The 25103-nt window shown below is 39.9% G+C and overlaps 1 protein-coding gene across 1 annotated transcript in view; it reads right to left on the minus strand.

Moving 5' to 3' along the window:
* The window catches only part of ITGA8 (integrin subunit alpha 8), a 179813-nt gene that overhangs the window by 76132 nt on the left and 78578 nt on the right, over positions 1-25103 (minus strand). Inside the window, exons 14-19 of the mRNA XM_060006296.1 lie at positions 12737-12782; positions 9701-9808; positions 4237-4292; positions 3671-3825; positions 2197-2334; positions 1638-1705 (exon numbers count right to left, since the gene is read on the minus strand). Of these exons, the coding sequence (XP_059862279.1) occupies positions 1638-1705; positions 2197-2334; positions 3671-3825; positions 4237-4292; positions 9701-9808; positions 12737-12782 (571 nt within the window). The remainder of the gene's footprint in view (positions 1-1637; positions 1706-2196; positions 2335-3670; positions 3826-4236; positions 4293-9700; positions 9809-12736; positions 12783-25103) is intronic.

Consider the following 25103-nt stretch of genomic DNA (forward strand, 5'->3'; position numbering starts at 1 on the left):
AAAAGAATCATTAGGTACTGTGCATCTCTGGATTCATGGGTATTTTATTTACAGGAAGATGTAAACATGCAAGACTGGGAAAAAAAACAAGATGGATCGTCATGAGGGGGTGGTGAGAAGAATCAAAACTATGTCTGGATGAGAAGGACAGGAAACCATCCAGGGGTGTTCTGGTAAATATTTAACAACCAGCGCTTCAAACTAGTGGTTACCAGTGGAGGAAGGGGCAACATCGGGGGCGGGGGCAGGGGGAGGTACAAACCACTGGGTCTGAGACAGGCTCACGGATGTATGTACAACTCAGGGAATAGAGCCCCTACTTTGGAATAACTGTAAATGGAAAGTAACGTTTAAAAACTGTATAATAGGGCTTCCCTGGTGGTGCAGCGGTTAAGAATCTGCCTGCCAATGCAGGGGACACGGGTTCGAGCCCTGGTCCGGGAAGATCCCACATGCCGTGGAGCAGCCAAGCCTGTGCGCCACAACTACTGAGCCTGTGCTCTAGAGCCCGTGAGCCACAACCACTGAGCCCGTGTGCCACAACTACTGAGCCTGTGCTCTAGAGCCCGTGAGCCACAACCACTGAGCCCGTGTGCCACAACTACTGAAGCCTGTGCACCTAGAGCCCGTGCTCCGCAACAAGAGAAGCCACCACAATAAGAAGCCCGCGCACCACAATGAAGAGTAGTCCCCGCTCACCGCAACTAGAGAAAACCCGTGCGCAGCAACGAAGACCCAACGCAGCCAAAACTAAATTTATGTATTTATTTATTTTTAAAAAACCTGTATAATAAAGTAACAACCAGTTCTCAAAAACAAAAGGAAACAAAGAAAACCAGGATGTGTAGCATTTGCCGCTGCCAGTGGTGTAAATCCTCCCACTGTGATCAATTTCAAGCTCCCAACATAGTTAACGATCTGCCAGCAAAAATTCCCGAAAAGTTAACAATTAGCTCACAAGCCAGGAGGAGACGGCTTCAGCACATCCCTGAAAACATCCCATAGGAGGAAGATGGGCAATGGGAAGAGAGGGAGAGAGGTGGTTTAGAAAGTAGGAGGGGAAGCTGCGTGTGACGCAAAGTGGAAAATAAGAGGGAAGAAAGAGGCAGATAAAGGAAGATCTCAAATAGCTGATTGTGAGGTATTCTGAGGACATTTAATTCACTCCAGACTTCAAATTGAAACAGCATTTGGAAATGCCTACTTGTGACCCTTAAGCAAAGCTATTGCTTCGGACAGTGGCTAGATTATGAAGTTTGGAAAAAGTCCCCTTGAGAGGTTACCAAGAAGCTTCCAAACACTGGCAGCAAGATAGTTCCTGGGGTGGGGATGGGTTGAGGCAGGTAGAGACGAGAGCAACCGGAACCACCAGAGATGAGTTAACTTCAAACAGAAGCATTTCCCCCCACTTTTGGTGAAGGATGGAACGGCTCAGGCAAGGTCTTGGGGTGTGTTACTTGACACCAATGACAAAGACCTAAGCCACAGGCTAACCCAAAGTGTAGCCAAGCTCAGAAATTTCACGCAGTGCACTTATTTTGGTAGTGGCTGGAAGTGTATACTTTCTCCAGAGAAGCTTTAAGTAAACACCTGTATGCCATTAGGTAAAATGGACAAGTTTATTTATTTAAACTTACGGTCTAGCTGACAGCTTCAAGTCAGGAATGCACATGTTATCTTCTCCACAGTCGACCAGGATGTGAGCCTGTGTTGTGGAAAAACATGTATCAGGAAGAATCTGGGAAAACCTGAATCCCGTCCTTTCTCTTGAAAATTATGAATGATCCCACAAGTTAAACCAAAGCTTTCCTTTCACTCTGCATGAGTCTACCTAGCTAGAAACTCTGTTTGGCAGTGACCTCCCCTTATAGGCTAGCTTACTTAGGAGCCCGATTCCAATTCATTCTGAAATGTCTGTAAAGAATGCTACTCTGGCCGATGGTTTGAGGATTACAGGCTGTACTGCTTCTATTACGGCCACATTTTGAACAAATTAAATCTTGGTTCCACAAGGGGAAGGGCTTCTGAAAACACAGGGATGCAGTGTTTCAGGAAACATGTTCAGAAAATCTCCCAAATGTTACAAGTGTGTATGCAGGAATGAAAACAAAAGGGCCTGGATTTCATCTTAAGGTCACAGGAGCAATGCCCAGGGCCTGATTGAGAATATACCATCAAAGACGGGCCAGGACCTACCTGTTCGGTAACAACGTTTTCCCTGTAGTAATTCAATATTGGTTTCACCTCCAGACCTTCTTTAAAGGTGGATTCATCCAAACTGTAATTCAAACTAATGTTGATTGGAGACAGTTTATCTCGGAATTCAGTTTCATCCTAGGGAAAATAATCACAAACTCAAGAAAGGCCCTGTAAAATGGCTGCAAGACGTTAGTTGGTGGAAGACAGGCAGCACTTGCCTCTGGCCATTAAAAGTGAACCGTGAAGTAACTACCACCCCAGCGGGCCTAGGCACATGCTGTGGACGTGGCATAGAGAAGCCGGTTTAATGAACGTATGTTCAGAGTTGGAATCATTTAGGCTTCGTTGAAATACATGCTTCTGGAAGCAATCTTCAGGTTCTCCAGATCTTCAACAACTCACACGGATTGGTCAGATTGCACAGTTAAAAATCAGTTGCACAGGAAACGTCACTGAAAGTTTCATGAACTGGGATTTTTATCTTAATGAGGCTGGCAGAATTTGTAAGTCCCCTTGGGCTCAGAGGAAGAAAACCTCTCGATTCTCTTCCTTTCTTATCATCTCTTTAAGTCCTTGTTTGCATGAACTTCAAAACACCTTCAGCACATCTGAAGTTCCCTTAGAAAAAGCACCAGAACCTTCCTGGGGAGGGAGGGGGTAGTACCGGCAGCAAGGTCTGGACACACAGGAACTCCCAAACCATGGAGTGGGCATGCCGCCCTTCAGCCGGATGCCAGTATCAGTCATAATGAGACACGAGGGTCGTGCACCAGCTTTTCATTCTACAATGTGTTTGTAAACTCTGCTTTCTACAGGTTTTCCCCTTACTATATCCCCTCAAAGAGGAGACCAAATGAAAAGAGGCTTCACAACGTCATCACCGGTAAGAAGATGAAATAACTGTATCATAACACGTTTTGGCTTTTTATTTCATGGTGGGTTTAGGAGTTATTGTAAAAATCCATTGCTTTAAAAATGTAATTATAATTTACTTTTAATAAAGCCTTTGAATGCCTCGCCCTTCTCCTAAGTTGGCTCAGAAATGCACATTGATAAAATCTGGCCGAACATCCTCACGTAGGATAAAAATTCAAATAAATTGTGTCTAACTTTTATGTTTTTTGCGGGGAGGCAGTTGGAAATGAAAACCACCTGAGTTAGCACTAGTACTAAGGAGTGTACTCAAAACAAGAAGAAGCTTAGGAGCAGAAACTCACACAACATTGTAAATCAACTATACTCTAATAACAATTAAAAGAAAAAAAAGAAGCAGCTTCGGAATTAAAAGCAATACATCATTAGGTTGGCTGAAGTCAGGCTCAACAGAGGAGTGTGTGGCTTTAAAGATTTCTCCTATAAAATGAAAATAGATGTGGGTCTGTGTGAACCACTGTGATGTTTAAATGGAGAAAAATGGTTGGAATTTGGACTTCAATGTTAGAGGCCAGAAAGGTGATTCTGGAACACTTACTCGAAGGTAAACGGTAAAATCCTGGCATTGGAGGGATTTCTGCCCCTTTATCACGAGAGGGAAGACGAGATGTGACTGATGGTTTTCAAGGAAGAGCGTGCGTTTAATGGCTCCTTTTTGTTTCAGGGAATCTAACTGCACCTCGGCAGTCAGGCCTAAAGGACAGACATAAAGCAAATATAATCCAGAAAGGAAAAGTATTCAGTGAATGTAGCGCTTCATCAGAGATACGAATTCCTATTTCAGCTTGCTTATTCAGGAAACATTTTTTCCATAGTTGGGATCAAAAATAATACACGAGCTGCAAAGATTTGATAAAATACCCCCCAAGCTAAACAACTTGTTTTGTAATGGTTTTACACAAAAAGTCATTTCCCCCATAATTAGGTCTGTTCTTGCAGACAATACCAATTATTCAAGGACTGTTTATGTAGAAGTTCCCATATTTATAACAGAAATCTTGGTGCTAACGAAGAGCTCTTTGAAAGCTTTAAATGGTCTGTGCACCGCTTACTGTTGACTTTTCTTGATATGGTATAGGAGTGGAAAACTGAAAATATGCTCACCGATTGTGTTTGAAATGCTCTGGCCTGCCACAGATGCACACACTCTTAAAGAAAAGCTAGGGGAAATAATAATCAATAATTTATTGGTTAATAAACTTTTTCAATCTGAAGTAGCAAACTTCCTTTACCTTACCCCAGATAAAACGAATGCTTTATTTTTCCTCTATACTTCTCTTAGTGTACACACACACACACACACACACACACACACACACACAAAACCAAACAAATAAATATGCCTATATTTATTGATTGATATATATACTTATCAAAAATATATTTATATACATATATATATCCAACAATTCTAATACGATTAAGAAAGGTGACATTATTACATAGGAAGGTAATACTTAAAATATTACTAGAGGTCGATTGATTTAATCAGTGGATTAATTGATCAATTACTTGCTGCCTTTTTTCAAGAAATGCATGTGAATATCTTCCATGTGCCAGGGAGTGAAGAATTGGGCAGAACAGCAGGGGGACAGCTAGTGGCAGAGCCTGGAGGTGAGCAAGCACGTGACCCCAACTTGAGGAACCTGAAGAAATCTGGTGCGTTAGAGAAAGATGGGGAAAGCTGTAGGAAGCCGAGGCTGGCTGGGTCAGTAGGTAGGGAACAGGGCTTTGAAAATCACTTTAAAGAATTTGGATCAAGAGGTGCAAACTATTAGGTATAAAATAAACTACAAGGACATATTGTACAACATGGGGAATATAGCCAATATTTTATAATAAGTATAAATGGAGTATAATCTTTACAAATTGTAAATCACTATGCTGTATACCTGTAATTTATATAATATTATACATCAACTACACTTCAATTAAAAAAAAGAATTTGGATTTAATTCTGAGAGGCACGGAGCATCACGGTACGATTAACCCATAATCCACTCTCCGTGGAAGGAGATAAGAACTCAGGCAGGTACTTGACAGGAGTGGGATATAATTTGAGGCAGAGACACCAGAAGAGGGAAGGGAAAAAGAAGGAAAATGGGGAGTGTAGAGTGACCATCTCAGGCTTGGTAAGCACAACAATACAGTGTATAAGGTCAATAAAAAAAGGATGGATGTGTAGGAGAGACCTTTGTAGTTTTGCCTTGAACATGCCCTAAAACTCAGTCCAGGGAGGTGCCTGCTGTGGCTTGCAGGATGGCCTGCACTTGGGTCTATCCTGTGGCCTTGGAGGGAATGAGGACCGGCCAGCGGTCTCTGCCTGACTGTTGCATGTGCTGACCTCCCCATGGAAAAATGTCAAGCTCTAAGCGCCAGCGTTCAAGATGGGGCTTTTTCACATTTCTAAGAAAGTAAAAATGTAAGAAAATACTTAAGTATGATTTAATGACAGCCTTAACGTTTTTACTAGTAAATACTCTAGTATGATTTGAATATTTCCACAGAATCCAAAAGGAGTAAATAATCTCTAGTCGTGCTTTAATTATGTGTCAGCTTCCTGTGTCAGATATAATGAAGATGTGTCACATCTGGGATTCATCTAGCTCCCGTGACCTCAGTCAGTGTCTCCCTTCAGGGTAAGTAATTTGTCACATACCATTAAGCCAAACGTTTTCCGAGATGTCTCTGCTATTTCAAGTGTTTGTACCACTTCCCCAGAGAAATCATGAATTCCAGCCCACTTCCACTTCAATTGGAATAATTCAAGAAAGATGAATAGTTAATCACATCTTTAAATTTTGTAGCAGGTCTGGCTTTCAAAATTGGAATTTTTTCTGTGTCTGACTTTTTTGGAGGTACTTGGGTATGTGTTAAAATTGTTGACCGTTTTTCTATTCATCCTTATACTGAATAGGCAAAACTCATTAGCTTGTATAAGATAAATTCCTATTTGTAATAAAATTATCATTATATCTATAGATTCAAATAATTTTACATACAGTATTTTGTCTAACACAATTGAGAAGCAATAAAAATTTTTGCAAACGAGATAAAGTTATGAATGTGAACATTATCTCCTTTTGAGAAGAATTTGATTTAAAAACCATGTCATCAGCTAAAGGGTCACTCGGTTTATAAATTATATGTCAGTGTTATTCTATACTTCTTAGTTCCCCCTTTCTGTTATCTTTATATCATTAAGTGGACGATTTTAACTTTTTCATACAAGTTTAAATAACCGCTACGACTTACTGAATTATTGATAATAGCACTCCAACCTAAACTTTTTGGCTTATAGATGTCTTTAGGAGAAAAGAGTTGCCAAGTTATAACTTTCAAAGCATTCTCTTCTGATCTAAAAAGAAAACCTCACTGAAATATTCATTCTGAATTTACAACATTTATATTATATGTAAACACACACATATACATCGTATGTTTTATATAACAGATACTTAGGTGCACTCACAGGTCTATACCTAATTATAACGCACACTTGTCAGAGAAAGCTGTGAATTATTAAATTAGAATTAAAATTTCAGACTAGCATTTATGATCATAGTCAATATGAATAGGTCTGACTGGAGCAAAAAAACTCCATTAAACCAGCCCAGATCCCTCATCACATAATTTCTAAATGAAACTGTTGGGCTATACTTCTGGTGCTTCAGAAGGCAGGACAGTACCTTACAAATCCTCTAATACTAGTCCTAACCCAATGCAGGAAGGGTTAGAATAATGACCTGGTGATGTAATGGTGCTCGTAGCCACATATGGGAGAAGAGGAATGAGATAAATGTGAAACAGGACTTAAAAGTACAAAGCAATTCACTTTTCAATCTAACCAATTCAATGCTCTTTCAGTGATGGCAAATATCAGGTTTTACATAAAGTTAGGCATATCTGAAAAGTTTTTCCAAATTTGAAAAGGGGATAGTTATTAACTTTTATATTTATAAAATATTTTTTTTTTACCAAATAGCTTTTTTTTTTTTTTTTTTTTGCGGTATGCGGGCCTCTCACTGTTGTGGCCTCTCCCGCTTCGGAGCACAGGCTCCGGACGCGCAGGCTCAGCGGCCATGGCTCACGGGCCTAGCCGCTCCGTGGCATGTGGGATCTTCCCGGACCAGGGCACGAACCTGTGTCCCCTGCATTGGCAGGCGGACTCTCAACCACTGTGCCACCAGGGAAGCCCTACCAAACAGTTTTAATCTTTCTCATTAGATAACAATTATGTGAATATTTATGGGTTGGCTTTTTTTTTTTCTCTCTAGTTTAGAAATGCAAGTAGCAGAAACTTTATAAAATTACACAGCTGGGCTTCCCTGGTGGCGCAGTGGTTTAGAGTCCGCCTGCCGATGCAGGGGACACGGGTTCGTGCCCCGGTCCGGGAAGATCCCCCATGCCGCGGAGCAGCTGGGCCCGTGAGCCATGGCCGCTGAGCCTGCGCATCCGGAGCCTGGGCTCCTCAACGGAAGAGGCCACAACAGTGAGAGGCCCGCGTACCGCCCAAAAAAAAAAAAAAAAAAAAAAAAAAAATTACACAGCTGTTTGAAACGCAGAGAAATTTACATTGAGGGAAATGGAGAACTATTTCCCAGTTAGAGGTTTACTTAATAGTTTTCAGATGTACAAGATTATATCAAATACAGACAAAAATTACAGAAAAGAAAATCAACAAATGCTTTTCAATCATTTTTTAAAAAATGAGCTGAATTCCTATAATACATTTTAAAAGGTATCCGAGAAACACATTCGAGACTGAACCCGCTGTTAATTTTCCATCTTCTGATACTCTGAGTTACCCATTCAAAATTTTTGTATGTGAAAATAAAACATCTTTCAGGAAATGGATGGAATAGAATCAAATAAATAATTGTAATTTGCCCACGTAACAAATCTGATTTAATGCAAACAAGAGTTCGCGAAAACAAGGCAATTTTCTCGTTAAAAAGTAATATTCATGTCAATCCCAAATTCCCAATCTGCTATATTTAAAATAAAATGCCTTTCCATGAAAAAAACAATTAAAAAATAAAAAAATTTTTTTAAATAAAAAGGAATATTCTTTCCATAAAACCAAACAGATCCCACAATCTGTTAAAAAAAAACACTTCAATTTTTTAAAAAATTCAAAAACTGAAAAATCCTGAGAAAAGATGATCTCGTTCGTAACAACATTTCGCACCAGAGTGTGCCACACATATGTGCTTTAAAGAATTCAGTCTAGAAGTCCATTCAGTGATGAGTGTGCAAACAGGACTGTTGGGAGAAATACCAGTTTTAATACTTGTGCCCAAGTAGCACTCATTGTTCATTTCATGTTCATTTCATCCAGGGTTAGGAGAGATGCTAGCTAGCTCTTCCACATATTTTCTCAGATCAGGTTTTCATTATAATATTTTATGGTTTCATACCATTTTAAAATGTGCTCAGGGCATCTCCCAGCTACTTTCAGAAGCTGCTTAAGGGGAAGACAGGCCTCCCTGAACCGAGAGGTCTCAGCAAAGGAGGTTTTTCAAAGAATTCTTCGGGGTCCTCTACACCCCCATCCACCACCCTCAAAGGCTCTGACTCCAGTCTGAACCCCTGTCCAAGGCCATGAGCAACGTGCTGAAACTGGCTTCTGTGGGTCTATAGAGTGGTGTGTTCTGCATTCTGACTTTCTCAGGAACCGACCATATCATCTGAAAATGGAGGTAAATCTCAAATGCTCCAAATGTTTGTTGATCTTTCAGAGAATATACCCTAAGGCATTACCCAATATGACAGACTTCTGACCCTGGAGGACCTACATATTGAGAAGCAAAGTGGCATTGCCTTGAGCTGTGCTACAGCCAAGTTCCATTTCTTACTGCCTTCGGGTGACCGGCCAGATTCACGAGGAACATTCTCAGAAGGTGTATGAGCCTGTCCACCTACAGGCCAGGCAGAGGACTATTCCTGACGATGAGACCATGGCCACAGAAATATAGTTGAGGACACAAAAATCTCTATTTTTATAATGTTTACCTTCTGTCTCATTGTATACAGATGTGAGGTTATAAAACTGACATCTATTTCCAGCACAGGAAACCAAGTAATTTAACCCAAGCCTATTTAAGAAAAAAAAAAAGGACAATACATATGTCTGAAAAGTGGTTTCCATATGCATATGCAAATACAAGCATCAAGGTATTTTATTATATTTTCAGTTTGGTTAATGTGTATTTTAGTATGCCAAGGTTCTAAAAGAAATCTCCAAGATTTACTTTGTCGGGAATTTTCTCAAGTGTTTTTGTTTCTCATCACATGTGGAGGCTGTAGATTGGCAAAATGGCCTTCCCATGACAGCAAAAGTTCAGCATCGTGTCAGAGATCCTTTTATTTTTCTTTTGAAAGACTAACAACTGGCTACTCAGATGTGGTGCACAGACCCACAGCATTAGCACCCCCTTGGAGCCTCTTCAGAAATGTAAAGTCTCAGCCCCCATCCCAGGCCTGCGGCCCCCAAAGCTGCATGTGCACCAGATCTCCAGGTGATCTGAGTCCGCCTAAGCGGGCTGGCAGCACCGCACTGACTCACCAGGCCACAGATGCCATCGATTCTGGAATCTGGCAGGTTTTATTATCCAGATTGATGATCACTGGGTGCAGGAGAAGCTGGGCTCCCACCGTCACAACCGGCCTTGCTCTGCGGGGAGAAGACACGGTTTTAACCAGCCCCAGGAGGGGCAGGCAGAAGCCCACTGCTCCACTTCTAGAGGTCACGGCCAACATTCCCGGCCCCGGTGCCAAGAATTCCCCTCAGTGAGTGAACAGGTGGGCTCTAGACTCAACCAACGACCTCCAGACACATCCGGTAGCTCACGAATACAAATAAAGGAGCCATGGGCCCATGAAGCACAGCCGCGCTCACGGACCTTCTCTGTCTGTGGAGGGGCTCACGGTATTTTGGTGACATGGCTGTGAAAGAGTTCTCCTCTGGGACCTGCTGGTCTGTCCATATTCGCATCTGAATATGAGGAGATACACCATCCTGCAGTCACTCACGTTGCATCTGTAAGTACTCGAGTTTTGCTAATTTTGTCGCCATGTTGGCTGGTGATTTTGAACCGCTGATCGATCATTTTCTAGACAAGCTTTGCAGATTGAGCTAAACCCATGAGGGTGAGCTGACTCATGCTGCCCTTCACGTGGAGCAATGGTTCTCAACCCTGACTGCACGACAGAAGCACCCCGGGAGCTGAAAAACAGAAGCCAGTCTCCCGGGGTCAAGGCCAGGCACTGGAATGTCAAAAACAAAAACCTCCAGGTGATTCTATGGTGCGGCCGAGTTTGAGGAGAGGGTCTAATACCGAGTAAACTCCATTCCAACCACCGGGGAGGATAAATCAGACAAGAAAGTAAGTCACTGGGAAAAGGAATGGGGCGATATTTATAAAGCTTGGTGCCAAGATATGAGAAATGGGAGTGAAATCTCCAGATGACAGTGTGAAACGACGCCACGTTGCTTAAGTTTTCCTCCGACAGGAGGGAGGGCGGGGCCTTGGGGCAGCGTGTTGTTTAGGGCACTGGTTTAAACAATTCCATGATTACCGTAATGGCGCCCAATGGGAATTTTCCTGAACTCCTTTGCGCTATTATCTGTACTGTTACGTGATTTTTCTTTTCAATACTGTGTTAGCTCCAGCCCTTGGAAGAGCAGATGATAAGACAGGATTAGACACACAAGACACTTATTAGGGCAAATACTGATGAGGGAAAAAGGGGAGGGAGGGAGGAGGCTGGGACCAGCAGTCAGAGTGTGATGTACATCTGATTCCTGTGAAGAAGTAAGGAAACAAAAGAGGATCTGGGAAAGAAGCTCCAGCCAGGGCACTAGGGAGCCCTTGAGCCAAATCTGCCTGCTAGTGGAGCTCCAGGTGGGCCTGTATTTGTATCCCTGTTGTGTCCAGTAATCGCCTGGGAGCAGCTCATGGGAGATAGGGCCTTGTTGCACATGTAGACTCAGAGCACAGTGGAGGGACCATGAGTCAATTTCACTCCATCAGCTCTGAGTGGTGCATCTTCATGGCCACCACAAACACAGCCCCATCCTTCAGGTACTTTGAGAGTTTCAATCACCTGATTCTCTACCCCCTGAAGTGGAGAGTGGCTGGTGTAAATCAGCCCTCTGAGTATGTCTTGGGACTGATGAGGAAGACAATCTTGCCTACTTGAGGAAACCTGCTTTAGAATCCCTCAGGGAGTTGACCTAGGTTTGAACTATGTGCCCAGAACACCTGGGTTAGACCTCTGCCTTTTGTCTTGATATCCTGACCTAGTGTCTTGCGTTCTATAAAACTTTTTTTTTTAAGAATAAAAAAGAATCTAAATTTTTTTTAAGAAGAAAGAAGAATCTAGTAAGTAACTGGTAGCACGGTCTACCAGTTACTTATTATTCCATGTACCTTACATGCAGATTCTCACTTAATCCTTTCAACAAAAATAAACTTGTAAATATTATGCCTATTTTACAATGAAAAAATTCTGAGGCTCAGAAAGTTATAGAAACTCGCCCAAGATTACAAATGGGTGAGTGTGTGGACTGGCCAGACCTGTCACATTTGAACACTTGTTCAATTCTTGCTTTGGGAGGCTACCAGTTCGTGGTATTTCTATTCCTTAATGTAGTGTCCGCACTTGATGATAGAGGCCAGGGTGCATAGCAACACTCCCCCACCCTGCATTCCTTATCTATAGGCTCATTTTAATGCATTTCCAAAGCAAAGAGAAGTATTCAAATGTAATAACTTTAAAAAGTGTGTCATTTTAGAAGTTCTGCTAAGATTCACATCTTATTTAATGTTATGTTAGTAGAAGCTGGAAGTTTGGTCATGAGGTATGAGAAAAAAAAGACAGAAGGGCTGAAAGAAAGGGGAAAATATTGAGAGCAAATACTCCTCCAAACTTTACAAAGAGCATCTAAATGCTCTCCAAAATAAATAGTTGGGATTTACTCTTTAAAGAAAAACTAACAACGAAAAAGAAATGCATTTGAGACAATTAGAAGAACATATCCACGGACGGAGGAATAAAGAAAGTGTGGCATTCAGCTGTAAAAAGGAAAGCTTGCCATTTATGACAACACAGAAGTACCTTGAGAGCATTATGCTAAGTGAAAAAAGTCAGACAGAAAAAGATCAATACCATACGATCTCACCTACATGTAGAATCTAGAAACAAAAATCAAAACCAAAAAATGAACATAAAGATACAGAAAACAGATTGGTGGTTGCCAGAGGTGGGGATGAGATGGAGTTGGAAATGGATGAAAGTGGCCAAAAGTATAGACTTCTGTTTATAAGATACATAAGTTTGGGGGATGAAATATATAGCATGGTGCCTAGAGTTAATAATACTGTGTTGTATATTTGAAAGTTGCTAAGAGGGTAGATCTTAAAAGTGCTCATCACACACACAAAAACTGTAACTGTGTGTGGTGATGGATGTTATCAACTAGACATTGTGGTGATGATTTTGCAATATATACAAATATTGAATCATAATGTTGTATGCCTGAAACTAATATAATGTTACATGTCAATAAAAGAGCATTTGCATACCATCAACCACATACCTGTAAACAGCTACTTTTCCTGTTCCAAATGCACCCACAATTAAATCTAAAAAAGACAAAAACACACAACACGTGTACAAATTTTATAGAAACGATTCAAACTCATAAATAGCACATAAAGCATCCTGAAATGCTGATTGCAGAGTGGGAGTCATAAAAGTAAGAACAGCAAATCACACCGTTCTTAAGACATTTTGGAAAGGATACTGGAACTTCACTCTAGCTCCACATGACACATACATCAATAGATCTCAAACCCTTCTGGACTCAGGAAGGCCAGCCTTCTAGAAATGCTTCAGATGCTCATCGTAACACCATTTCTCCTATCCTCCAGACTCAAGGCACACATCTTAAAGCAAAAGGGGAAAAGCAGGGGCTAAGGGCCTACTAAGTGCCAGGCTCGTAGCACATAGTATTTTATCATCCCGCTACCGGAGCAACCCTATAAGGAAAGTATTTTACCAACGAAGTGAGACATTTTGGCTGCCATCTCATCACAGCCATTTGCTCTTGACAAATATGCGGATGGCGAGTATGGTTTTGGCAGAGTGATCAGTAGCATATGAAATAACTGACATAGCATTACAGCCATCTCTCCTCATTTGCGGTTTTGCTTCTTCAGTTTCAGTTACCTGTGGTCAACCACGGTCTGAAAATATTAAGTGGAAAATTCCAGAAATCAACAACTCATCCGTTTTAAATTGCACGCCGTTCTGAGCAACGTGATGAAATCTCACGCCGTCCTGCTCTGTCCCGCCCGGGATGTGAATGATCCCTTGGTCCAGCGTGTCCTGTCCGTAGTCACTTAGCCAACTTGGTGTCTCAGTGCTTGTTCAAGTGACCCTTACTTTACTTAACAATGGCTCCAAAGTGCAAGAGGAGTGAGACTAGGGACTTCCCTGGCAGTCCAGTGGTTAAGACTCCATGCTTCCACTGCAGGGGGCAGGGGTTCGATCCCTGGTCGGGGAAATAAGATCCCGCACGCCGCGTGGCACGGCCAAAAAAAAAAAAAGAAATTAAAATTAAAAAAAATTTTTTGAAAAGGAGTGATGCTGGCAATTAAGATGTGCCAAAGAGAAGCCGTAAAGTGCTTCCTTTAAGTAAAAAGGTGAACGTTCTCCACTTAATAAGGAAAGAAACAAAATCCTATGCCGAGGTTGCTAAGATCTGTGGTAAGAAGAAATCTTCTGTCTGTGAAATTGTGAAGAAGGAAAAAGAAAGCCGTGCTAGTTTTGCTGTCACATCTCAAACTGCAAAAGTTAAAGCCACGGTGGGTGAGAAGTGCTTAGTTAAGATGGAAAAGGCATTAAATTTGTAACAATCAGATATTTTGAGAGAGAGAGAAACCACATTCACATACCTTTTATTATAGTATATGGTTATAATTGTTCTATTTTATTATTAGTTATTGTTGTTAATCTCTGACTGTGCCTAATGTATAAATCCAGCTTTAGGTATAGGAAAAAACATAGTATGTAAGGGTTCAGTACTCTCTGCGGTTTCAGGCATCCACTGAAGGGTCGTGGAACGTATGCCCCCCTGGATAAGCAGGGAAACCACTATACAAAAATATTAAACAACAACAACAATGATAATAATAAATAGCACAGATTGAACACTTATTCTAGGCCAGGAATTCTTTTAATGGATTTACTTTAACTTACTCTTAACAAGTTAAGAAGTCTCTGTCATATTATTAGCACAATTTTACAGAAGAGTAATTTGAGACTTAGGGAGGCTCACCGATACATTCATTGAAGTTCACACAAGTACATAAGAGGTGAAGCTGCGTTACAGTGGTGCTGGGCAACAGAGCAATCTTAGACTATTTGAGAGGTAAAGTTCACAATGACCTCAGTGACCGGCTGATATATAGGCAGAACTCTCTGTTTTTGTTAATCTCATCTATAATGGTTATTCTTTCTCGGTGGATGCAATCAAACAAAAATTTAAATGACCATGATGATATCTACAGAGTAACATTTAGAAGCAGAGATGGGAAAACTGGATTCGGAAGAAATAACGGCCACAGAAGAAAACTTACAATAGCTGAAACTCTAATCGATTAATTCTAGTAGGACAGAAGTGAAAATAAAAAAAAAAAAAAAAAAAAAGAAAAAGAGAGGAGGGAACTCCTTTGTCAGTGCCATATGGAAAACCGATCAAGAAATTAAACTGGTTCAATGGAATTCGTACAGGAAAATGATTTGTAGCCACATGCCCTTGGCATTCACCTTTCCAGAGCAAAGGAACTGGCCAGGCTGCAAGCAATATGATTCTTCTCTAGGGGCCTCTCTTGGCCAGGCCGAGGGCATTGTCCTCGGTCCATGATGCATGGGAGTTGGATGGATAAGCAGGTACATGAGCTCACATGGCTGCTTTCTTAGGGTGACTCTGAGACATGTACTTCCCTGTCTCCCAGATTTCCCCAGCTAGACAGAGCTCGAGTTGCCCACCCTGTCAGCCTTTTGATGATAATCTTCCCTACTCCCTTAGCAATGATTTTCTGGGGATATTTCTCAAACCACTTGCCTTCTTTTTTTTTTTTTTTTTTTGAACTTTATTTAATTTATTTTTTCATACAGCAGGTTCTCATTAGTTATCTATTTTATACATATTAGTGTATACATGTCAATCCCAATCTCCCAATTCATCACACCACCGCCACCTGCCCCCACCACTTTCCCCCCTTGGTGTCCGTATGTTTGTTCCCTACGTCTGTGTCTCACTCTCTGCCCTGCAAACTGGTTCATCTGTACCATTTTTCTAGATTCCACATATATGCGTTAATATACGATATTCGTTTTTCTCTTTCTGACTTACTTCACTCTGTATGACAATCTCTAGATTCATCCACGTCTCTACAAATGACCCAATTTTGTTCCTTTTTATGGCTGAGTAATATTCCATTGTATATATGTGCCACATCTTCTTTATCCATTCGTCTGTTGATGGGCATTTAGGTTGCTTCCATGACCTAGCTATTGTAAATAGTGCTTCAGTGAACATTGGGGTGCATGTGTCTTTTTGAATTATGGTTTTCTCTGGGTATATGCCCAGGAGTGGGATTGCTGGGTCATATGGTAATTCTATTTTTAGTTTTTTAAGGAACCTCCATACTGTTCTCCATAGCGGCTGTATCAATTTACATTCCCACCAACAGTACAAGAGGGTTCCCTTTTCTCGACGCCCTCTCCAGTGTTCGTTGTTTGTAGATTTTCTGATGACAGCCATTCTGACCGGTGTGAGCTGATACCTCATTATAGTTTTGATTTGCATTTCTCTAATAATTAGTAATGTTGAGCAGCTTTTCATGTGCTTCTCGGCCATCTGTATGTCTTCTTTGGAGAAATGTCTATTTAGGCCTTCTGCCCATTTTTGGATTGGGTTGTTTGTTTTTTTAATATTGGGCTGCATGAGCTGTTTATATATTTTGGAGATTAATCCTTTGTTTGTTGATTCATTTGCAAATATTTTCTCCCATTCTGAGGGTTGTCTTTTCGTCTTGTTTGTAGTTTCCTTTGCTTTGCAAAAGCTTTTAAGTTTCACTAGTTTCATTTGTTTATTTTTGTTTTTATTTCCATTACTCTAGGAGGTGGATCAAAAAAGATCTTGCTGTGATTTATGTCAAAGAGTGTTCTTCCTATGTTTTCCTCTAAGAGTTTTATAGTGTCCAGTCTTACATTTAGGTCTCTAATCCATTTTGAGTTTATTTTTGTGTATGGGGTTAGGGAGTGTTCTGATTTCATTCTTTTACATGTAGCTGTCCAGTTTTCCCAGCACCACTTATTGAAGAGACTGTCTTTTCTCCATTGTATATCCTTGCCTCCTTTGTCATAGATTAATTGACCATAGGTGCGTGGGTTTATCTCTGGGCTTTCTAGCCTGTTCCATTGATCTATATTTCTGTTTTTCTGCCAGTACCATATTCTCTTGATTACTGTAGCTTTGTAGTATAGTCTGGAGTCAGGGAGTCTGATTCCTCCAGCTCCGTTTTTTTCCCTCAAGAATGCTTTGGCTATTCAGGGTCTTTTGTGTCTCCATACAGATTTTAAGATTTTTTGTTCTAGTTCTGTAAAAAATGCCATTGGTAATTTGATAGGGATTGCAGTGAATCTGTAGATTGCTTTGGGTAGTATAGTCATTTTCACAATATTGATTCTTCCCATCCAAGAACATGGTATATCTCTCCATTTGTTTGTATTATCTTTAATTTCTTTCATCAGTGTCTTATAGTTTTCTGCATACAGGTATTTTGTCTCCCTAGGTAGGTTTATTCCTAGGTATTTTATTCTTTTTGTTGCAGTTGTAAATGGGAGTGTTTCCTTCATTTCTCTTTCAGATATTTCATCATTAGTGTATAGGGATGCAAGAGATTTCTGTGCATTAATTTTGTGTCCTGCAACTTTACCAAGTTCATTGATTAGCTCTAGTAGTTTTCTGGTGGCATCTTTAGGATTCTCTATGTATAGTATCATGTCATCTGCAAACAGTGACAGTTTTACTTCTTCTTTTCCAATTTGTATTCCTTTTATTTCTTTTTCTTCTCTGATCACCGTGGCTAGGACTTCCAAAACTATGTTGAATGACAGTGGTGAGAGTGGACATCCTTGTCTTGTTCCTGATCTTAGAGGAAATGCGTTTGGTTTTTCACCATTGAGAATGATGTTTGCTGTGGGTTTGTCATATACGGCCTTTATTATGTTGAGGTAGGTTTCCTCTATGCCCATTTTCTGGAGAGTTTTTATCATAAATGGGTGTTGAATTTTGTCAAAGCTTTTTCTGCATCTTTTGGGTTGATCATATGGTTTTTATTCTTCAGTTTGTTAATATGGTGTATCACATTGACTGATTGGCGTATGTTGACGAATCCTTGCATCCCTGGGATAAATCCCACTTGATCATGGTGTATGATCCCTTTAATGTGTGGTTGGATTCTGTTTGCTAGTATTTTGTTGAGGATTCTTGCATCTATTTTCATCAGTGATATTGGTCTGTAATTTTCTTTTTTTGTAGTATCTTTGTCTGGTTTTGTATCAGGGTGAAGGTGGCCTCATAGAATGAGTTTGGGAATGTTCCTTCCCCTGCAGTTTTTTGGAAGACTTTGAGAAGGATGGATGTTAGCACTTCTCTGAATGTTTGATAGAATTCACCTGTGAAGCCATCTGGTCCTGGACTTTTGTTTGTTGGAAGATTTTTAACCACAGTTTCAATTTCATTACTTGTGATTGGTCTGTTCATATTTTCTATTTCTTCCTGGTTCAGTCTTGGAAGGTTATAACTTTCTAAGAATTTGTCCATTTTATTGGCATAGAGTTGCTTGTAATAGTCTCTTAGGATGCTTTGTATTTCTGTGATGTCTGTTATAACTTCTCCTTTTTCATTTCTAATTTTCTGATTTGAGTCCTCTCCCTCTTTTTCTTTTTCTTTTTTTTTTTTTTTTGTGGTATGCGGGCCTCTCACTGCTGTGGCCCCTCCCGCCGTGGAGCACAGGCCCTGGACGCGCAGGCCCAGCGGCCACAGCTCATGGGCCCAGCCGCTCCACAACATGTGGGATCCTCCCGGACTGGGGCATGAACCCATGTCCCCTGCATCGGCAGGCGGACTCTCAACCACTGCGCCACCAGGGAAGCCCTCCCTCTTTTTCTTGATGAGTCTGGCTAATGGTTTATCAATTTTATCTTCTCAAAGAAACATCTTTTAGTTTTATTGATCTTTGCTATTGTTTTCTTTGTTTCTATTTTCATTTATTTCTGCTCTGATCTTCATGATTTCTTTCCTTCTGCTAACTTTGGGTTGTGTTTGTTCTTCTTTCTCTAGTTCCTGTAGGTGTAAGGTTAGATTGTTTATTTGAGATTTTTCTTGTTTCTTGAGGTAGGCTTGTATTGCTATAAACTTCCCTCTTAGAACTGCTTTTGCTGCATCCCATAGGTTTTGGATCATCATGTTTTCATTGTCGTTTGTCTCTAGGTATTTTTTGATTTCCTCTTTGATTTCTTCAGTGTACTCTTGGTTATTTAGTAACGTATTGTTTAGCCTCCATGTGTTTGTGTTTTGTACATTTTCCCCCCGTAATTGATTTTTAATCTCATAGCCTTGTGGTCAGAAAAGATGCTTGATATGATTTCAGTTTTCTTAAATTTACTGAGGCTTGGTTTGTGACCCAAGATGTGATCTATCCTGGAGAATGTTCCATGAGCACTTGAGAAGAAAGTGTAATCTGCTGTTTTTGGATGGAATGTCCTATAAATATCAATTAAATCTATCTGGTCTGTTGTGTCATTTAAAGCTTGTGTTTCCTTGTTAATTTTGTTTGGATGATCTGTCCATTGGTATAAGTGAGGTATTAAAGTCCCCCACTATTATTGTGTTACTGTCGATTTCCTCTTTTATAGCTATTAGCAGTTGCCTTATGTATTGAGGTGCTCTATGTTGGGTCCATATATATTTATAATTGTTATATCTTCTTGGATTGATCCCTTGATCATTATGTAGTGTCCTTCCTCGTCTCTTGTAACATTCTTTATTTTAAAGTCTATTTTATCTGATATGAGTATTGCTACTCCAGCTTTCTTTTGATTTCCATTTGCATGGAATATTTTTTTCATTTGGGATCACCTGTCCATTGGTGAAAGTGGGGTGTTAAAGTCCCCCTACTATGATTGTGTTATTGTCAATTTCTGCTTTTATGGCTGTTAGCATTTGCCTTATGTATTGAGGTGCTCCTATGTTGGCTGCATAAATATTTACAATTGTTATATCTTCTTCTTGGATTGATCCCTTGATCTTTATGTAGTGTCCTACACACAATGGGATATTACTTTGCCATAAAAAAGAATGAAATATTGCCATTTGCAGCAACGTGGATGGACCTAGAGATTATCATACTGAGTGAAGTCAGACAGAGAAAGACAAATATTATATGATCTCATATATGGAATCTAAAAAATAATACAAATGAATTTATGTATTGAGGCAAATCAGAAACAGGCTCACAGACATAGAAAACAAATGTGTCGTTACCAAAGGGGAAAGGGATGGAGGAGGAATAAATTAGGAGTGTGGGATTGACAGATACACGCCATTATACATAAAATAAACTACAGTGATATACTGTATAGCACAGGGAACTACATTCAACATCTTGTAATAATCTATAATGGAAAAGAATCAGAAAAAGCATATATATATATATATATATATATATATATATCCATTTAATTGAGTCACTTTGCTGTACACCTGAAGCTAACAGAATATTGTAAATCAACTATACGTCAATATAAAAAGTTTTAAAAAACTCTCGTTTATAGATACAGAATCAGATTCAGATCATAGGCTCAAGACTGGACTCCAAAGCTCCATATTTTAAAAGATGTGCATGCTAATGTTTAATAAGTCAAATGAAGGTCATCTGAGGAGCTCTGTCTGTGAGATTAAGGAAGACAGTTAAGTAAAGGGCTACAACTTGACCATCTATGATTCATGGAATCAAATATTCTTTTCCAAGGGTTCAAATCTTTGAAGCCAGAAGTCAGAGTTTCTAAGTCTACCAATTTTTAAAATCACATCAGAATTTCAAGTTTTGCAACGATTTTCACATTTATTTTTTTTCTGTTACAGTCGTCTCTCCCAGCACATCAGTGCGTTTTTGCTATGTCAGAGGAAAAAGAGCTACTGATTTGAAGAAACACGAACTCTGTTCTTCTTGTATAATCCTGGACTTAATTATTTAGACAAGTATAACACAGGTGGCACTTGGCCCGATCCGTATCTATTGATATGACACACGGACAGGAAAGTTCCATTATGAAACTGATTCAAGGGAATCATGTGCTTTGTTTTTGTCTCCAAATAAGGTGAAATGTTTGTATCTTGAGATTAGACACTTTATAAATAACAGAAGAATTGTAAGAACTGACTCTTTGGAAATGGCCAAGAAAATGAGACTATAAACTCTTCCAGGGCAGGAATCTTTCCTCAGGGTTGCATATCACAAAGATTTTATGGAGTGGTAGGGGTTGAAATAAATGAAGAAAGAAATAATCTTTGCATCCACGGCACCAGGCACAGTGCCAGAGACAGGGCAGGGACTTTATAAATACCTGTGAAATAGGAGGATAAGTAATCATGAGATAATATACTAAAGAAGAGAGAGATGAGGAAAATGTAACAGTTTTTAAGACAGGCTAATGTCAACTACAATCAAGTTCTGCTGAATTTTGGCATGTGCCCTTGAAGGTGTTGGGAGAGAAACCCACACACACACGGAGGCTCCAGATTCAGAGGCTGCATCGTGATCAGACTGTCATTGCAGAGGAGAAGTTGAGAGCCACCCTCCTGATGGTCAAGAGCAGCACACGTTTTTCTTTGGGAACTCTGATTCCTAGGCCTCAGGATGGGAATTTTCCTCCTCTGGAAAAATCAAATATCTGGCGAAACAGGCCACATTTCCTTTTTTCATGAGAATGTGGCCACAGTTATTCAGAGGCCAAGAAAACAGTTATCTACCACCAGAAGTATGTTTGTCTTTTGAGACACCACCTTGGTCTTGTGCCTGCTGGAAAAGGCCAGAAGCATTTATGCTCAGGACCTTAAAGTTATCAGATTTCTCTAGGGGAGGAGAATGGATCGGCTGATCTGTATTTCTAACCAATTTGTCCTTCCAGAATATGTGATTTGCTTTGATAAGTGCTATGTGATTTCCATATATATATATATGATGTTATGTTCCATATATATACATACATATATTTGTTTGAGTATATAGATGTGTGTACACATATGTATCTATATACACGCATATGTATATATGGGTGCATATATATATATACACATACATATACACACACACAATTTTGAAAAATCTTGCATAATTCTGCCATGCTTAGGAATTTCTCCCCCCCCACCCTGCCTTGGGACTTTTACTGTATTCTTTTTATTTTTATTTTATTGGCGTATGGTTGATTTACAATGTTGTGTTAGTTTCAAGTGTACAGCAAAGTGATTCAGTTATACATATATCCATTCTTTTTTAGATTTTTTTCTCGTATAGGTTATCACAGAATATTGAGTAGAGTTCCCTGTGCTCTACAGTAGGTCCTTGTTGGCTATTTCTCTTAAATACAGTAGTGTGTGTATGTTCACATCAAGGAATTTCAGTGATCATCTGATGACAAATTTTGGTGCTAATATTTGGATTCATAACTCTGAACTTTTTCCCTCACTTTGAGAAAACAGGTCTTATACCTTTATCTAATGTTTACTTTCCTTTCTTATAGAAACTTCTTAAGAGCACATTCTGAAAACAAGCAAACAAAAACTTTGCCTTTCTTTATACAAAGACATTTAGCCTTTTAATTTTTCCCTTGAAGAAACATTTGGCCACTAAAATTGGTTCTTTCCCCTTAATCAAAAACCGTTCTAAAAATGCTGGAGTCCTTTGTTATCACCTCACATTGCCCGAGAAACACAGTTTATTTTCCTTTTGGCTTTTGATGGAACTGAGTACTTTTAAGGATATAAAAAGGGGACATTAGCATGAATGCAGTATCAGTTGGCAAGAAAAACTAACCCTAAAAAATGTGAGGTCATAGGAGATGTATTACACCTCTGTTTTGTATTTTATTTCACTAAAACCGTTGTTTTTAAACGAAGAAGAAGTAAAGAGCCAAGTCTCTAAAGTGGTACTTGGACTGTAGGGTCTGATTTCATTAATCTCTGAAAGAAATTTTAGAGTTGGAAGAAGTTCATTGTGAAAACATCAGCTTTGTTCTGAGTGTGGATTTGAGGTCTGGGCCTAGGTAGGCAGGGGGCAGAAAGGAGAGAATGGAAACTTCATGGAAGGGGGTTAGATGGGAGGGGAAGACAACAGGAAGAGTGATGACAGGGTTAGATGAATGAGTCTGCCAGAGGCGTTTCATGGGGGGAAGCCTCCGCGGTCACCCAAGCACTGACATTTCATAAGCTGTGAGCCTTCTTACCTGCTACCTTCTTTCTTCCTACTTCTTACTCTCTCATCTTCTTAAGAAATATACGAGCGCTGGTCTCTTGCTCAAAATGCCATCAAACTCCTCCTTTTAAATTTTGGAGTTAAAAGACATTTACTATTTCAGAATAATTCTGGACAGTGAGATGTGCTATAAAGAGCTTCCAAATAAATGAGAAACATGGGAATGTGAAACTAAGAATTGTATGAAAAGATAGTGATGACTCAGGGGCTTCCCTGGTGGCACAGTGGTTAAGAATCCACCTGCCAATGCAGGGGACACGGGTTCGAGCCCTGGTCCGGGAAGATCCCACATGCCGCAGAGCAACTAAGCCCATGTGCCACAACTACCGAGCCTGCGCTCTAGAGCCCACGAGCCACAACTACTGAAGCCCGCGCGCCTAGAGCCCGTGCTCCACAACAAGAGAAGACACTGCAATGAGAAGCCCGTGCACCTCAACGAAGAGCAGCCCCCGCTCGCTGCAACTAGAGAAAGCCCGTGCACAGCAATGAAGACCCAATGCAGCCAAAAATAAATAAATAAATAAATTTATATTAAAAAAGGAGATAATGATGACTCCAAAGGAAAGCGCCCCCTGCAGCGTGACCCCCCCCAAGTGTAGAAATCACAAAGGAATTTGAAGATTGAAACTTCTTTTTAAAAACTGAAGCAAGTTCAAAAGAGAAGTGAAAGAAACAGAAGATGTTTACAATGCAGACCTCTGATCAAATGGGAATATTTTTCAATGCTTTCAAGAATGTCTGGCACCTATGAAAACATAAATGTTAATTATTAACCCTATTTTATGACAGACTCATACAAATTCATAAAACTATAAATAGTCCCGTAAAAAGATAATAAACAGGCAATTCATGTGAAGTTAAATAGCTGTGACCAATAAGTATATGAAAAGATGTTCAACCTCATTCGTCATCAAAGGATTACAAATGGAAGAAACAATGAGATATCATTTTTGACCTTTGAAATTTGAAAAGGTGAAAAGTTTAGTATTAGGCAGAGAGAAGAGAACCAAAAACTCATACGCTCTGTTTGAGGGAATAGAAATTGGCACAATTTTCTTAGACGGTGCTTTGTTGGTATGTAGGACAATGCAAACGTTTGGCCCAGAATTTGCACTTCTAGGAATTTATCCTGAGGCTATACTGGACAGCTGTGCAGAGATGTATCCAACAAAAGCTAACCTTCTAAACATTTTAAGTATGTGCATTTCATTGCTACAACAATCCCATGTGGTAGATACCTTAATTATCCCCATTTTAAAATGGGGAAAATGAGGTTCTGAAAAATTAAATATAGTAAGTGGCAAGGCCAAGTTTTAAACCCAGGCAGTCTGGCTGTTACCTGTTTTTGTCCCAGTGCTCCCCAGGAGCACAGCTACAGGCTACCTTTAAAAAAATCTTAAAATTCAGGTGTATTTTACATACAGTAAATTTCATCCTTAAAAAGTATCCTAATATGTGGAATCTACAAAAAGAGTACAAATGAACTTATCTACAAAACAGAAATAAAGTTACAGACATAGGAAACAAACTTATGGCTACCAGGAAGTAAGCAGGGGAGGGATAAATTGGGAGATTGGGATTGACGTATACACACTACTGTATATAAAATAGATAACTAATAAGGACCTACAGTATAGCACAAGGAACTCTACTCAATACTCTGTAGTGACCTATATGGGAACAGAAACTAAAAAAGAGTGGATATATGTATATGTATAACTGAGTCACTTTGCTGTACAGCAGAAAGTAACACAACATTGTACATCAACTATACTCCAATAAAAATTTTTTAAGAAGTATCCTATTCTCAGAGCTTTGATAAATTCATCTGGTTGTGTAACTACCAACACAACCGAGATACAGAACAACTCCATCATCCCAGAATATCCCCCATGCACTTTCTAGTCAAGCCCGCTCCCACCCCTAGCCCCCTGCATCCTCTAATCTGTTTTCCAGAATGTCTCATAGATGGAGGCATACAGTATGTAGCCTTTTTTTTTGGTTTGCCTTGTCTGGCCTTTTCTCTTTATTTTTTTAAATTTGTTTTATTGGAGTGTAGTTGATTTACAATGTTGTGTTAATTTCTGCTGTAGAGCAAAGTGACTCAGTTATACATATATTCATATTCTTTTCCATTATGGTCTACCACAGAATATTGAATGTAGTTCCCTGTGCTATACAGTAGGACCTTGTTGTTTATCCATCCTGTATATACTAGTTGTATCTGCTAATCCCAAACTCCCAATCCCCTCCTCCCCCACCCCTCCCCGGCCACCACAAGTCTGTTCCCTGTGTCTGTGAGTCTGTTTCTGTTTCATGGATAAGTTCGTTTGTGTCACATTTTAGATTCCACAT

This window comes from Delphinus delphis, chromosome 2 (genome assembly GCF_949987515.2).
Source record: "Delphinus delphis chromosome 2, mDelDel1.2, whole genome shotgun sequence".
Lineage (NCBI taxonomy): Eukaryota > Metazoa > Chordata > Mammalia > Artiodactyla > Delphinidae > Delphinus > Delphinus delphis.